This window comes from Aspergillus uvarum (assembly GCF_003184745.1).
Source record: "Aspergillus uvarum CBS 121591 unplaced genomic scaffold BO82scaffold_6, whole genome shotgun sequence".
NCBI classification, from domain to species: Eukaryota; Fungi; Ascomycota; class Eurotiomycetes; order Eurotiales; family Aspergillaceae; genus Aspergillus; species Aspergillus uvarum.
Genome location: NW_020291303.1, coordinates 170,356 through 183,772, shown reverse-complemented (window position 1 = coordinate 183,772; position 13,417 = coordinate 170,356). Strand labels below are relative to the sequence as shown.

The window sequence follows — 13,417 nt, the reverse complement described above, 5'->3', positions numbered from 1 at the left end:
ATAAGAACCACCACCTACACGGCTCGAACCGCATCCGCTGTCATGTTTGCGGCCCGATCCCGCAATCATGGCGCTGCCAGAGGCGCAAATTAGTCTAGATGAGTTCCCTCGTTCTGACTCCCACCGTCTACAAGTCGGACAGAGCGAAGATCAGCGCCTTCTTCCCAACAGTGGAGAAGACACGCCATCTCGACCCAGCTCCATTAGTACAGTACATAGGCCCTCGTCCCGTCAGAGTCTTCATTGCAACCGAGCGGGTGATCGCGATGGCAACCCCAGCAGCGGGGCTGAATCTTCTCAGACCAACAAATTAGCTACCACCGAGCCGGCCTCGTCACCACTACTTAAGAAGAGAAAGGGTTGGCGCTGGAGGCATCTTTTTGTAAATCCAGGGACGGACGAAGCGTATGAACTCCATGATAATGGCGCCACGCTGACGCGCATTGTATTCCTTCGGCTCTTGGCCCTTGCCATACTTATAACGTGAGCTACCGAACGCTCTGTGCATTCAATCTGCATACTATCACTAATCACTGAGATCAAAAGAGCAATCGTTCTCGGCGCCATTGGGAAGAGCTATGATATCGCATCTCTTACGGTCGGAAATGGTATCCTTGTTGATGAAGATGCCCAGCTTGCCGTCATTGGCGTGATCAACAGTATCCTGCAGCTTCTCACACAAGGGGCTCTCCAGCACATCTTCACTACATTGATCACCCGATGGATGACTGACAAGGGGCAGAAGGGAGCCAGCCTGTTGGACTTTGAGCTGTACGAAGAACACCAGAGTCCCTTGACTGCCATTTCGACGTTCAAAGAGCGATGCGAACTTGGAGTGCGCAAGCATATCGCATGGCTACGACTTGGCGGGGCACTGGCAGTAGGGATCTGTCTCTTTCTGCTCGGGGCAGCTATGAACACTATTGCCATTCCCAAATCCCGTTGGTGGCCAGACACGCGTTACGTGGTGCCCGATCCTCCGGATGATCGATTCTATTTTACGAACCAGACGTCCCAGATAGCTAGTGTCAGTCGAATGTCGCTGTGGGGCAAAGCCTGGGATATGGTGCGCATCGGAGGACCTGTTTCTTGGGAGATGGTACGATTCGAGTTCTTGGTGCATGTCACCTGTCAGAATGATGCTTACAGGTCTGTCTCCTCCAGGCACACTCGCTAGCAGCATACCATTCCCTCCAAGCCCTGGGCCTTCTTTACGACACCTTCAACAACGCGCCCGGTTGGCGCTCTCTTGGCGATAATGACGTACCTGCATTTAGCGCAATGCGAATCCCTGAGTCCTCTGCGGTTATCCAATCGATGGCCGTGCATGGCGATCTCGCCATCCAGATGTACGAGGCGCAGAAAGCACACAGCAAGCACAGCTGGGCACGTTACTCCATCGGATGGAATGCGCTTCTCCTCATTCCCGGTGTCCTCCTTACCACCTCCTGTACCGACCACACGAATTCCAGCAGCAGCAGCAGCAGCAACAGCAGCAGCGCAGGGGCCTGGGAAGCCACCTCCATCAACGCAACCATCACCCTCGTCATCGGCCCCGTCAGCAACAACACCAGCAATAACAGCACCGACGCTTTCTTCCCTGGTGCCACCTGCCAGATCCAGGTCCAACAAGCCCAAATTCCGCTAGGTCAATGGCTGTACTCCGGCACCAGCAACTACGCCTACGCCATCGACTACGGCGACAACAACCCCAACCCCGCCCTCACCCTCCTTCCCAAGAACAGCACGTCTCAGGCCGACGCCTCCATCGCCGCCGAAACCACCAGCTGGTTCACGGCGATCCTCCCCAACCTCCAATCCTTCACGTCCGACCCTGCCCTCCTCAACCTCACCTCGCTAGCGCTCACGCTGGCCGATGACCTCGTCAGTCTAAATCGGGGATATACGCGCCTGGACGGGGTTGCAGCTATCGTGGCCACGGTTCTCACGGACATGATCACCTCGTTCGACTGGACATATTCCGCTGTACTGCAGGGGGCGAGTTCCGATGGGGTCAGTGGCAGCAATAGTACGGTGCAGACGACCCTGCAGGGACCCGTGCGGTGGCAGTTGTATGGGTCTGGGCCGCGGCTGCCGTGGGAATGGACTATCGCCATCGTGCTGGCGGTGGCGGTGGGAGTGCATGTGGTGGACCTGGGGGTGGTGGTATGGTCGCGGGGTTTGCGGGAGGGGTTCTGGTTGAGTGTCGATGGGATGATGGCTGTTGCGGGTGGGTCGAGGAGGGCCCCTACTCCTTGTGCCTCGGCTTCCGCTGGCGATGCGGGTGTGGCGAGGGAGGGGCCAACGGAAACGAGGTTCATTGTTCGAGAAGAGCAGCCAGACGCATTAGAGGGACAGGAGGGCGAGGGCGAGGAGGGGAAGGTGGTGCTGCTGAAGGCTGGGGAGGATGACGATGGAAATCGGTATGCGGTCTTGCGACGGGGGAGGAAGTATAGAGGTGTCGGATAGGGATCTCTGTCTCTTTCATTTCATTATGCCAGGTCTCGGATTGTGCGTGCAAGCTACATGATGTTCTATAGATCAAGCTTATAGGCGCGGCTGATTGTTAGAACTGTTAGAATCTCGATAAGAGTTAGATATACGAGCAACTCGACCCCATGGATGCGAAGCATGCCTAAGCATAGTTTAGCTCTACCTCTTTGGAGGTAGAGCATCCTCGCAATTCTCTCCTTCCTGAAAAGAAGTAACACACTGAATATCAAAAGGAAGATTAAAAACTTGGGGGAAAAGGAAGATTAAGTTAATTACTATGACTATAAACGTGGTAGCGAGAAAGGTAAACACAACAACAAACGACGACCCTAACCCCCTCATTAACATCGTCAGCATCATCATTCGATCCATTACCACATTACCACCAACCAACCAACAACCAACAAACATAAAAGTGAAGTCATCATGCAACCTCCTCCCCCAACCACAAGGATATTAAGTAGCAAGTCACAGCGGGTGGTTCCCGCCGGTAGAGCATGGTATCATCAGAGGGATTCGAGAGGAATTCGAGAAAGCCAACCCCGCAACAAATCATCAGCGGCCTACTTCAGCAGAACCGACGATAGATGTCTCAGATCAGCACATTAGACTGTCCAGTCTCGTTCAATTCCATCCAAATCCGGTTCGGCGCCGTTCAAGTCCATACAACATTCAACCCAAGTGATGTGGGAGGGAGGCCCTAAGCCGACGCAGCCAGCGGCGCATCGGCCGGCCCGCCGTGGGCGCCGCCCGTGTTCTTCTCGCGGACGGGGGCGGCGTTCTCGCGGCGGTAGGCCCAAAGGGCGCCGACTTCGAGGAAGATGGCGAAGAAGGTGAAGATACTTTTTGTGCAGGGTTAGTATTTGTTTGTCTTTTACTCAGGGGGTAGATGCCTGAGGGCTGCAATGGGGCACATGCAACGTACAACGTGAGGAAGATGAAGGCCTCGTTGGCTTTCTTCAGGGCGCAGGAGACGCCCGGGGGCGCGTTGGCGCCGCAGTTGTGCCAGTTGTAGTCTTGGGCGGCGAAGATGAAGGAGGTGAGCCATCTGTTTTCCGGAGTTAGTGAGCTGGTTTGGTGGGTTTTGCTGCTGCGGTGTTAAGGGTTGGGGGAAGGGGAAGGGGTAGGGGTAGGGGTAGGGACAGGGGCAGGGGAACCGTACAGGTAGGAGAAGATCACGTCAATCGCGAGGACGAACTTGCTGAGGGCGTGGGGCATGAACGGCGAGACGAAGGCCGGGAGGAAGAAGACGACTGAGATGGTGGACTATCCAAGACGAAGGGGTGGTTAGTTGGATTCGTTGTTGGATGTACAGACCCGAGGAAGATGAACGTACAATAACTTCATCGTAGATGATGTGCTGCCCACGCGGACCCCGGTGGATGAAGTAGGAGGTGATGCCCATCACGATGACTGCGCTGGCCCATTGCATGAACCGGGTGAGCAGCTGCAGGGGACGAGCCACGGTGGTGGAGAGCAACATCTTCGATGTTTTGTATTATCTGACTGCAAGTGAGAAAGAGATGAACCTGGGGAGATCGAGGACGGGGCAGGGGTTGCTATAAGTTCGGTGGAAAATGATAGTTGAGAAGGAAGGAAGCGCGCGATAGGGCAAGGCCTTGAGTGGTGGCGTTTGATTCTTTCTGATTTGAACTGGTTACAAAGTGGTCCTGGATGGCATCAGATGTGCGACCAGGACAGGATGTTTTATATCCAAGAAGAGGAGGGGGGAAATGCGCATGGTCTATCCCTCTTCGAACCCAAGTCAACATCCAAGCGTAGCATTTACGTCAGAGGTCCCTCTACGGTGTGAAATGGTTGATTGCTTTGCTTTTTTTCTTCCCTCTTCATTCGTGGTTTGGCACAGTTTCCATTTTCTTCTGGTTCTGGCCCCAATGACCAGATGCAGTGCCGAGAGAACCGTGTGTGAAGGTTCGATGGTGGGAGGGAGATAGACAAAGTGCTGGCTCCCCCAGATGCGTCATAGTTTTCTCTGCTTGAAGTAAGTTAATTCCGAACTGGGTCCCGGCTTGGGGGGATTGGGTGATGTTTTCCCTTCCATGAGGAAAAGGTTTTTGTAGTTGGCGCTAGTTGCAGCTAATAGCTAGCTAGTCAGTTGGTTCACTGGTTGATTAACCCAATTCTTGTCCAGTGCCCTTGTTCGTCTTCTGCCCAACAACAAGCATTGATGGACAGGGAGGGGGAAGACCATCACAGCTCAGCTTCGCAGGGGTCCGAAGCGGGAACGCTTGGCAGTGGGCGATTGGGATCACATCACTGATCGGCACGAGACATGGACTGATGGGGGGGAAGTGTGGTGCAAGGGAGGTTGCGTGATGACTGAATGATGAAGAAGTGTCGAGTATGACTTTCCTCTATAGTTGCTTCAATATCGGTTACCAAATGGCCTGTCATCAGGGCTTGGCGCCCGGCATCCGGTACCGATGGTAATCTTACCGTCATGGTCACCGTCATGGTCTGGCCGCTCTTTCCGCCCTGCCCAGACTTGTTGTACGGCTCTGCATAGATTTCTCCTTCGCTGATACTCCAAGAGAATGCAATAGAATTGATAGTGAAAAACGACTGGAGAGGTTTGTAGCAGCAAGAACAACAACAACAGCAACAACCGACAGAACAGCAACCACCACCAAAAACCAGGAACCAGTGGCCGAACCACGCCACGTCCATCGTGCAACCCGCGGATGACCAGGAAGGTAACCTTCAAAGGTTTCCAAGGTTTCCAGTTGTTTTCCTTACCCTCCTCTGTCGACCCAGTATACCTGCCTATCGAAGCTTCGAGCTTAGCCGACCGGCGCTGCAGATCCTGCCGGATGCCTCCGGCAGCAACCAGAATGATTTCATTCTTTACTATGAGTAAATTGATCAACTGACTGATGAAAGATATTCAAGACCCACAAGGCTGATAAGGAACTTTTTTTCCTTTCACTTTCACGCTCATTTATCGGACCTGAACATGACCCACTTCCTCACCTTCTACAAAGTAAGATCAATAATCCACTGCAGAGATACTATGTACTTACTGTATGTACAGTAGGCTCTGGATTCTACACCGACCAGCCGACCAGCCGACCAGCCGATCAACCGACTCATGGATGTATGTATGTACTGTACAATAGAATCGCATACCCATAACCGTATCACATCATCTCTACCCTCCAACTCGACACTCACATCCACACCAAGGCATACAGTCAAATGACAATACCGAAGACACTACACCGTAGTACAAACCCATCATGGTTACCTACCAAGCCCCAAAAACCTACCTCATGGAACCTCGTGACTACCTCCAATAGTCAACTAATTTTTCGCTGCTGGTCTGTCTCGATTTGTAACATACCAGCCAACGAAACCCCCTCTTGTGTCCCATCCTGTGCTCGGATAGAAAAGCACTAAACAGAACCAATTGTAGCCCGCAAACCAAAAGAACCACGCCGGTTTTTGTTCCGAGGATCGTCCACACTTTGTCTTTGGTTCCCCCTCCCCCTTACATTTTTGGAGATCTGGGGAGGATCTGCTGGTGCTGGTGCTGGTGCTGTTGGTGGTAGGTGTGGAGGGGGGGCGGGGTTTGTGTTACGGTACAGTACATACTTGATTGTCCTTGGACAATTGGGACAATGGGGGATGAAAGTCTAACTATACCATACTTCACAATAGAAGAGCTATTGAACTCTCGCGCCCGGGCGTTGCTCTTGCAGAGTCTCAATTTCCTGGGATCTCAGATTGCTCCCAAGATTAGAGTGATGAATGTTTTCATTGGATAGGTGGATAGACAAAATTCTTGATCAACTTTAGCAAAAGCCTTTGGGTACTACATAGTATAGAAGAAGAGGTCATCTCTTGGCGCGAGGCTGATCGACCCGTGCCCACTACCCCCTCCACATACACCTATGGAGGACAAGTCCGCCGGGAAAAAAAATGAACAGACTTCAATATTCTAAAGGTTGAAAAGCTAGTTTCAATGAACAACAAGAGCCCCTCTTCTTCCAGCACAAGCACATTCACACAGCAAAAATTCAAAAATAGGTTCTTCCTATTGGTTCAAGTTAGGTATTGGTTTTTGTCCCGACCCTCCCACCCAAATTGAACTCGCTTGGACGCCGGACGCCTTGTTGTATCCTAGCTAGCTGGAAATCATCAACCCCACCACGTGCCTGAGGGGCCCATCGTCCGCAAAACAAAAATCACATTCCAAGTAACACTGGAACATAAAGCTGGTGAGTAGTGCAGCAACGGGACGAGCGGGACAGCAAACTCGGATTCTGTGAGATGCTATGGATTTCTGTCTTATCCGTAAACTCCGGAGCGAGGCTCAGTTACCTCATGTCGGAAAGGCAATCAGCGGATCAAAGCGCATGTCCTAGATCGATGGGCTCGTTAAGGTAAAAAAGCACACACACGCACCCACCCACCAAGTGTTTGGATATCCTACCACGTGGTGACATTACCCAGATCATGTTCCTGTTGTAGACCGTGGTCAGCCCCGATACATGCACATCACATCATCCGTTGTATCACTCCCGTTGGGAAGCTCCACAAACTTACCTTGAGGTATTCGCTGCCCTTCTCGAGGTACTCCTGCCGTGTAATGGACGACTTGCGGAGTTCCGAGCCCGACGCCCACTGAGCGGCACCCTTCCAGGCATCTAGGATGGGATCTGCCGCGCGGCGGACATTCAACACGCTACCAGCCGGTAGACGCGCCTGGAAATCGTGACGGAACCGCTCGTCGAAGTTCTGGAAGAGCGTATTGCCACCGGTGAAGAAAACATCACGCAGCAGCCGGGCCTGTTCCTCGGGGTTCGAGAAGCGCTGGTTGACAATATCGGCGGCGATCTCGACCAGTCCCGCCTGGTCGATGCCGGCGATGGATGGCTTGAAGACGACCTCGGGGACCCGGATCCGTTCCACGTTCAGATGGATCTGATGGGCCTCGCGCTGACTCTCTGGATCGAACGGCCAGGGACCCCGCAGGAACACGTGCACCAGGCTCTTGGTCCAGTCGGATTGCGCCGCCAGCGTGTGGTTCTCCGTGAATTCCGGATCGTACTCCAGAAGCTCCTTCTCAGCTGCGTCCAACAAGCCGCCGAGATCCTCTTCCTCTTCCTCGTCACTTTGGTCGCCGGTGGCCACGGTACGGTAGACACCCCAGTCTTCGTCGTTGGCGCCGAAGGTGTCGTCATCGCCGCCTCTCCGTCTCTTCTTGGGGCCGTCCGCGGCGAGGTTGGCTAGGGTCTTCATGCGCATTTGGCTGGCGAGCGACTTGCGATTGCCCAGGTCAGCCTTCATCCTGTCGCGTTCTTTGATTCGCTGCAGGAGGCTCTATAGGACTATGTCAGTGCCAAAGTGGAAATGTATGTAGGTAGATGAATTACCTGACGGTTAGCCCTTCGCTCAGCCAACCAACTATCGAAGTCATTCTCTCGCTTTTCGCGGTCAAGCCTTTCTTCCTCCTCCTGACGAGCCTTCTCTTGTTCCTTCTCGGCCTTGGCGCGTTGGCGAGCCTCTACGTTAGACTTCATCAGTCGCTGGTGGCGCTTCTCCTTGAGCCCGGCCTCATCGAGCTCCTCGTCAGGAACATCCAGCAGCGGGAATGACATTTCCTCCTGAGGTTCCTCCGTCTCCTCGATGCCCAGGTCACGATTCCGCGAGCGCTTGATCGACCGCTCGAGATCGCGGATCAAGCGGTCGAGGTGTGCATCGTCTTTCAGATCCTCAGCTTCTAAGATGCGTCGGGCCTCCTTCTTCGACTCGGACGCAAGCCCCCGCTGTAGATCCTTGTAATATTCCAGTTCTTGTTCCTTCTTCATCAACTTTTCCAGGCGCATCTTCGCAGCCTGCTCCTGCAACCTCCGCCCGCTCTCCTTCTTCCGCTCCGCAATGCGCGCCAGCTCCTCTTCCGTCTTTTCCGGAACAACATGCTCCGTGTACGGATATTGGATGATGTGGTCCCGATCCTCCAGCCCCGTCCAGTCCAGGTACCGGCTTAGTTCTTGATCGTAGTCCTTCGAGACATAGCAGTGCTTGTGCACCAGATCTTGCATCTGGTTGTCGGTCATGCGGGCCGGAAAAGTCGGGTATTTCAGCCGCATCAGCTTTAAGAGGTATTCCGACGCGTGCAGACCGCCCCAGTTCAAGCGCGAGCAGTTCGACAGCAGGGCCTTGTTGTTCAGCACGGGAATGACATGCGTGGATGTATGCGATGAGGAGACGATGAGGCCGTCCGTGCCACGATTATACCGGTAGGAGAACAGGGAGTCAATGCCATAGGCTACTGACGGCGCCGAATAGCATTCAAAAAGGATTTCGTTCATCACTGCAACCACATTAGCAAACACAATTTTCCTTTCCGTTTGACCACATCGCCCAAGAACGACAAGGCGGCCTTTAAACTTACTGCGTCGCGGATAATTCAGGTTCGCGATCGGCTCAGACATAACGATGGGTCGATCGACGCCTCCGTCGGCGCCCCCGTCCACCCCCAGCTTGATAAACAAGTAGTCCAGCACTCCCTCCATCACGTCCCAATTGCCCACCACGCTCGAGCCGGGATCGAACGCATACCGCAGCTGTCCGCGCGTCGTGGCGTCGACGTAGGCGTCGTTTCCGATGAATTGGCAGGCTTTGTTCAGTTTCCGGTCGCGATACCGACTCATTACGGGGGGAATGATGAAGCGGGGCTTTTTGTCGAAGGACCAGCCCGCTTTGACCAGGTTGGAGCCTAGATTGTAGATGAGATAGGGTTAGAGAGCGGAGTTCATGACAGAAGAAAAGGGTGGCCTTCACTCACCATTGTCGATAACGATGGCGCTGGTCCCGGTGCTCTTCGCATAGCCTTCAGGCTGGGGTGCATGGTACCCTTTGAACGGGTGATCTTGGACATTGTACGCCGTGGGAGGTGGCGGTTTTGCAGCCGTCTTTTCGGAGGAATTGACCGAGAATCGAGTGGGAAGGACGGTTGAGATTGAAGTGATAGCCATAATGGTCTTCTGGGGCCAACCGGGCCCGGTTCAATAGGACTAGCAGTTTAAGAGCTTCTGGCGAACACTAATTCATTGCAGTACACTTTATCGCGGGTTGCAATTTTGTATGAATAAAGGGTTGGTGAGGTAAGATGAGAGATGCCGAGTGCCCTCCCTCAAAATGGCTCTTGGAAGGGAGAACTGGAAGAAGTCTGGAGGCGGCGGCGGAAGTGGTGATAAACGGGATAGTCAAGAGCTGGGTTCGCTGCACCTTCCGGCCGCCGGCGCCGCATGATGCCAAGATCATGGAAATACACCTTTTATACAGAACAAGCAAGGGAAATTACCCGGGGTTTTAAATGGTTTACTCGATAGCACAAGTCTCAATTCACCAATAAAGGAAAAAAAAATATTTCATTAAAACAATTGAAACAGAATATCATATCGTCGTAAGTGCAATGGTGAACGCTGGCAGAAGCTCAGGATGGCTCCTTCAGGTTGTCCGTCGCTAGGAGAAGTTAGCAACGCTGAACCAGGCAGGCGCTGTTGCCGACTTGGAATCTACAATACCTTCCAGGTGGAAGAGCACATTGGACTGGTAGTTCTTAAACATCTGCGCTACCAGCTCGACGTTCATGTTCTGGATGTTGATTTCCTGTGATACGAAGGTCAACATCATCGACGACATGCCTAGAATGCGGAAAATACCTGGAGACTGCGATTCATGACCATGATTGATTCATTGAGTTTTTCCTGGGTCTAGTCAGTCGTGACCTCTGACTGATTGTAGGGAATAACACACGATGTTGCCGATGATGCGAGATAGCAGCAAGGCTTGCTGATGCTCGTGAGGACTTTCCTGCATGACTTTTAGTTCGTCTCTTCTAGTAGCCCACTTGTGATTTAATTCCGAGGGTGCTTACCATAGTGGCACACTGCAAGGTAGACGCTCTGAGATCGTTTGATAGTGATGTTTGTTTGTTGCTGCCCGTTTGCCAAAGAAACCAACCAGTATGTCACGTGACTGAAACTGGTCGTTGCGTATCTGAAAAAGGGACAGTAGATATGATGCTAAGAGTTGTTTCCAAAAGTGATAGACCTCAAAATAGAGATTCACACTGAATCTCTCTCCTGTGTAATTATTTCGGGTATTGAGGTGGTTGCCAGCGCCATCATACAACGACGGCCTGGGTCAATCCGCACATGCTTCCGGACCGCACTTCTAGACTCTCCCCCCTCAGAATCAACTCCGACATTCACGACCAAGCAACCTGCTTCTCAAACCACGACACCAACTTTGCATCATCAACAACTCGGAGCGCATTGAGACACGGTCCTCATCATGGCTCCCCTGACACCAGCAGACAGCGAGAAACATCAGCAACTCCTGGACCGTCTCGACATCGCGCACGTCCATCGCCCATTCCGCAACCCGCACTGGAAGCCCTCCCAACGGCGCAACAAGAATGTCAAACAGCTCATATCCGAGAGCTCGAGAAAAGAGGCCTCGGTGATGGCCACACAGACCAACTCTGGGGCATCGACGCCGCTCCCCGCCACCACCTCCGCCAGCACCGAAGGAAGCCAGACCCCTGCGGAGGGTGGCTCACGAACCAACATCGCGCAAGCTGCGCAGAACCTCTCCACGCTGGTCCTGGAAAAGAACGCTCGCGCGGCATTCTCCGGCCCTACTGTGACCTACACCAATATCGAGTCCGCTCCGTCCTTGAACCCTTCCCAACAGACCCGATACTGCGACATCACCGGCCTGCCGGCCCCGTACACGGACCCCAAGACGAGACTGAGATATCACGACAAGGAGGTTTTCGGCGTGGTACGGACGTTGGGACAGGGTGTTCCGGAGAGTTATCTGGAATTGAGGGCTGCACACGTTGTGCTAAAATGAGCTTATGATATCTGGGAGTCACTTTTTACCATGGGATTATATGGGGTAAGTTCCGTATAGTCTACGCAGACTGAAGAACAAATGAAGAGTGGGATCTGATGTTATGTTTCTAGCTAGGCGCTATGACTCTCTTCTGATTTTGAAATATAATAATGTACGACCAACACAGTCAAGCGATTCCACCCCCCTGCCCCTCTCGAGACAGGTTCAAGGAACTGCTCCGGCTTATTCGTGATCTTGTATTATGAGAAATACGATTTTGATCTTCGCCTCTGTGCTGGAAGAACCAGCACTCGACTAGTACCGACGATCCACCGGAGGGAACGTCAGTTACAGCATCACTGGGGATACTGTCGCCGCGGCGTATAGTTGTGCTCAGCCATAGGCTGGCACGAAGATAGCATACGTGAGGAGAAGGTCAGGAGAGGACCTAGTAGTTGCAAGCACGCGTCGTGCTTGCAGTGTCACTCCATGTCGAGTTGTTCAACAGTAGCACTAGGAATCCACGATTGAAGTGTCGTCTTGATGTAATCATCCAATTGTTCACCTCAGCATAAGAGGGATTGAACCGAATTGCTGACGTAGCCACCCGATAGGTAGTGTTGGGGTGTTGACCATTACACCATAACAAATCTCGAAAGGAGAGTCGGTACTGTCAATGAAGGAAAAGAAATATGGGAGCAAAATCGCGAGTTTTGTGTAAGTGCGGAAGCCAGTCGACCGCCATCCCAAGACGGACTAGTTCTCATCTCGCCAAGAAAGGAACGTGGCAGAATTGGGGAATATTGGGCGCCTATCATCAATGTTTATTCAACTCGTTGGGGAAAATCGGTTGATTGTGTTCTAGCGATTGAGACGAAGCAGCAGCGAGCTTCTACTCTATCCTTCGGATTAGTCTCACTCACCTCTACGAGCGCCCAGCTTTCGCTACCTCCCTGATCAACGTTTCCGCGCGCACGCGACATCTCCGTCGCTCATCGCGATCCTCTCCGCAGGCATCTGTTTGTCGATCTACTCAGCATCTCGAGTTTCGCATCGCGCATCCGATTCGAATCTTTTGTTGTCGAACTAGGACCACCATTCCCTCAGACACATCAAATCACATACAGATCCTGCATCAGTGAGATAAAAATGCCAACCATGTGGCTGTCCGACAATCAGAGTAAGCGCAACCAGCAAATCCGATCTACAACCCTCCCAGAGCCAGGCTCCATGAAGCAGAAATTAAGGCTAACCTAGCATCTTCCAACCAACAGAGATAGGAGTCATCTTCTGCTCCGCCGGTACGTCCACGAACTCACATACAAGACCAGTCTCACCCGACCAAGACCAGACCGATTGACCCAATTCAACAGGAGCACTATTCCTCTTCGGCGGAGTCCTAATGTTCTTCGATCGCTCACTGTACGTCCCAACACCGACCCTGCTTTCCCAAATCACAACGTATCACCACAAAAGCTAACCTCCAAACCTCACAGACTCGCCATGGGCAACGTACGTTCCGCTCATCCTTTCGCTCCCCCATCCCCCTTTCGCCCCCGCAAACCCTCTCCTCCTACGAAACCCACCCCCACAAAACCCCGAACTAACCACTCAGACAAAAACAGATCCTCTTCCTCATCGGCCTCACCCTAATCATCGGTGTCGAAAAGACCTTCGCCTTCTTCTCCCGCCGCCAGAAACTTAAGGGCACCGCCGCCTTCGTCGCCGGCATCCTGCTCATCCTCCTCCGCTGGCCGCTCACGGGCTTCATCATCGAGCTGTACGGGCTGTTTATTCTCTTCGGCGACTTCCTGGTGACCATCGGCCAGTTCGCGGGGAACATCCCCGTCGTGGGGCCGTACATCAAGACGGCGTTGGAGGCGCTGGCCGGCGGCCGGCGGAACGCCGAGTTGCCGGTATAAAGCATACTCTCTTTTCGCTCTCTTGGCCTTTTCGTGATAGGCCCATGAAGCGAGACTTCCACCGTCGTCACAAAGCCTAATCAATAGGTGTTAAGCGACTTTTGCGCGGATGTGTTCTGCGTCAACCCTGT

The 13,417-nt window shown here is 53.0% G+C and overlaps 7 protein-coding genes across 7 annotated transcripts; 4 read left to right on the top strand and 3 right to left on the bottom strand.

Moving 5' to 3' along the window:
* Positions 1 to 67: 67 nt before the first annotated feature.
* On the top strand, positions 68 to 2,469 carry BO82DRAFT_398424 (uncharacterized protein; the record flags this gene model as incomplete). Its single annotated transcript, XM_025639029.1, has 3 exons — positions 68 to 483; positions 547 to 1,099; positions 1,165 to 2,469. The coding sequence occupies 3 exons, from the start codon at positions 68 to 70 to the stop codon at positions 2,467 to 2,469; spliced, it is 2,274 nt and encodes a 757-aa protein (XP_025495750.1).
* Positions 2,470 to 2,925: 456 nt separating this feature from the next.
* BO82DRAFT_327191 (uncharacterized protein) lies at positions 2,926 to 3,976 on the bottom strand (the record flags this gene model as incomplete). Its single annotated transcript, XM_025632952.1, has 4 exons — positions 2,926 to 3,335; positions 3,419 to 3,541; positions 3,656 to 3,759; positions 3,830 to 3,976. 4 exons carry the CDS (start codon positions 3,974 to 3,976, stop codon positions 3,194 to 3,196), a joined length of 516 nt encoding a protein of 171 aa, XP_025495749.1. The 3' UTR covers positions 2,926 to 3,193.
* A 133-nt stretch (positions 3,977 to 4,109) lies between these two features.
* Positions 4,110 to 4,683, top strand: BO82DRAFT_163046 (uncharacterized protein). The gene is made up of 2 exons (XM_025630275.1): positions 4,110 to 4,495; positions 4,646 to 4,683. Exon 1 carries the CDS (start codon positions 4,227 to 4,229, stop codon positions 4,446 to 4,448), a length of 222 nt encoding a protein of 73 aa, XP_025495748.1. The 5' UTR covers positions 4,110 to 4,226; the 3' UTR covers positions 4,449 to 4,495; positions 4,646 to 4,683.
* Positions 4,684 to 6,880: 2,197 nt separating this feature from the next.
* BO82DRAFT_350881 (actin-related protein ARP5) lies at positions 6,881 to 9,685 on the bottom strand. The gene is made up of 4 exons (XM_025634268.1): positions 9,305 to 9,685; positions 8,912 to 9,235; positions 7,890 to 8,830; positions 6,881 to 7,836 (listed from the first exon to the last, which is right to left on the bottom strand). The coding sequence occupies exons 1-4, from the start codon at positions 9,492 to 9,494 to the stop codon at positions 7,012 to 7,014; spliced, it is 2,280 nt and encodes a 759-aa protein (XP_025495747.1). The 5' UTR covers positions 9,495 to 9,685; the 3' UTR covers positions 6,881 to 7,011.
* Positions 9,686 to 9,793: 108 nt separating this feature from the next.
* Positions 9,794 to 10,438, bottom strand: BO82DRAFT_162826 (DASH complex subunit DAD4). Its single transcript, XM_025630273.1, has 5 exons — positions 10,400 to 10,438; positions 10,279 to 10,335; positions 10,185 to 10,229; positions 10,047 to 10,131; positions 9,794 to 9,984 (listed from the first exon to the last, which is right to left on the bottom strand). The coding sequence occupies exons 1-5, from the start codon at positions 10,400 to 10,402 to the stop codon at positions 9,956 to 9,958; spliced, it is 219 nt and encodes a 72-aa protein (XP_025495746.1). The 5' UTR covers positions 10,403 to 10,438; the 3' UTR covers positions 9,794 to 9,955.
* A 380-nt stretch (positions 10,439 to 10,818) lies between these two features.
* Positions 10,819 to 11,382, top strand: BO82DRAFT_371472 (uncharacterized protein; the record flags this gene model as incomplete). Its single annotated transcript, XM_025637273.1, has 1 exon — positions 10,819 to 11,382. The coding sequence occupies one exon, from the start codon at positions 10,819 to 10,821 to the stop codon at positions 11,380 to 11,382; it is 564 nt and encodes a 187-aa protein (XP_025495745.1).
* Positions 11,383 to 12,204: 822 nt separating this feature from the next.
* Positions 12,205 to 13,382, top strand: BO82DRAFT_162680 (Got1 family protein). The gene is made up of 5 exons (XM_025630272.1): positions 12,205 to 12,544; positions 12,639 to 12,665; positions 12,738 to 12,786; positions 12,861 to 12,876; positions 12,990 to 13,382. Exons 1-5 carry the CDS (start codon positions 12,514 to 12,516, stop codon positions 13,284 to 13,286), a joined length of 420 nt encoding a protein of 139 aa, XP_025495744.1. The 5' UTR covers positions 12,205 to 12,513; the 3' UTR covers positions 13,287 to 13,382.
* Positions 13,383 to 13,417: the final 35 nt, after the last annotated feature.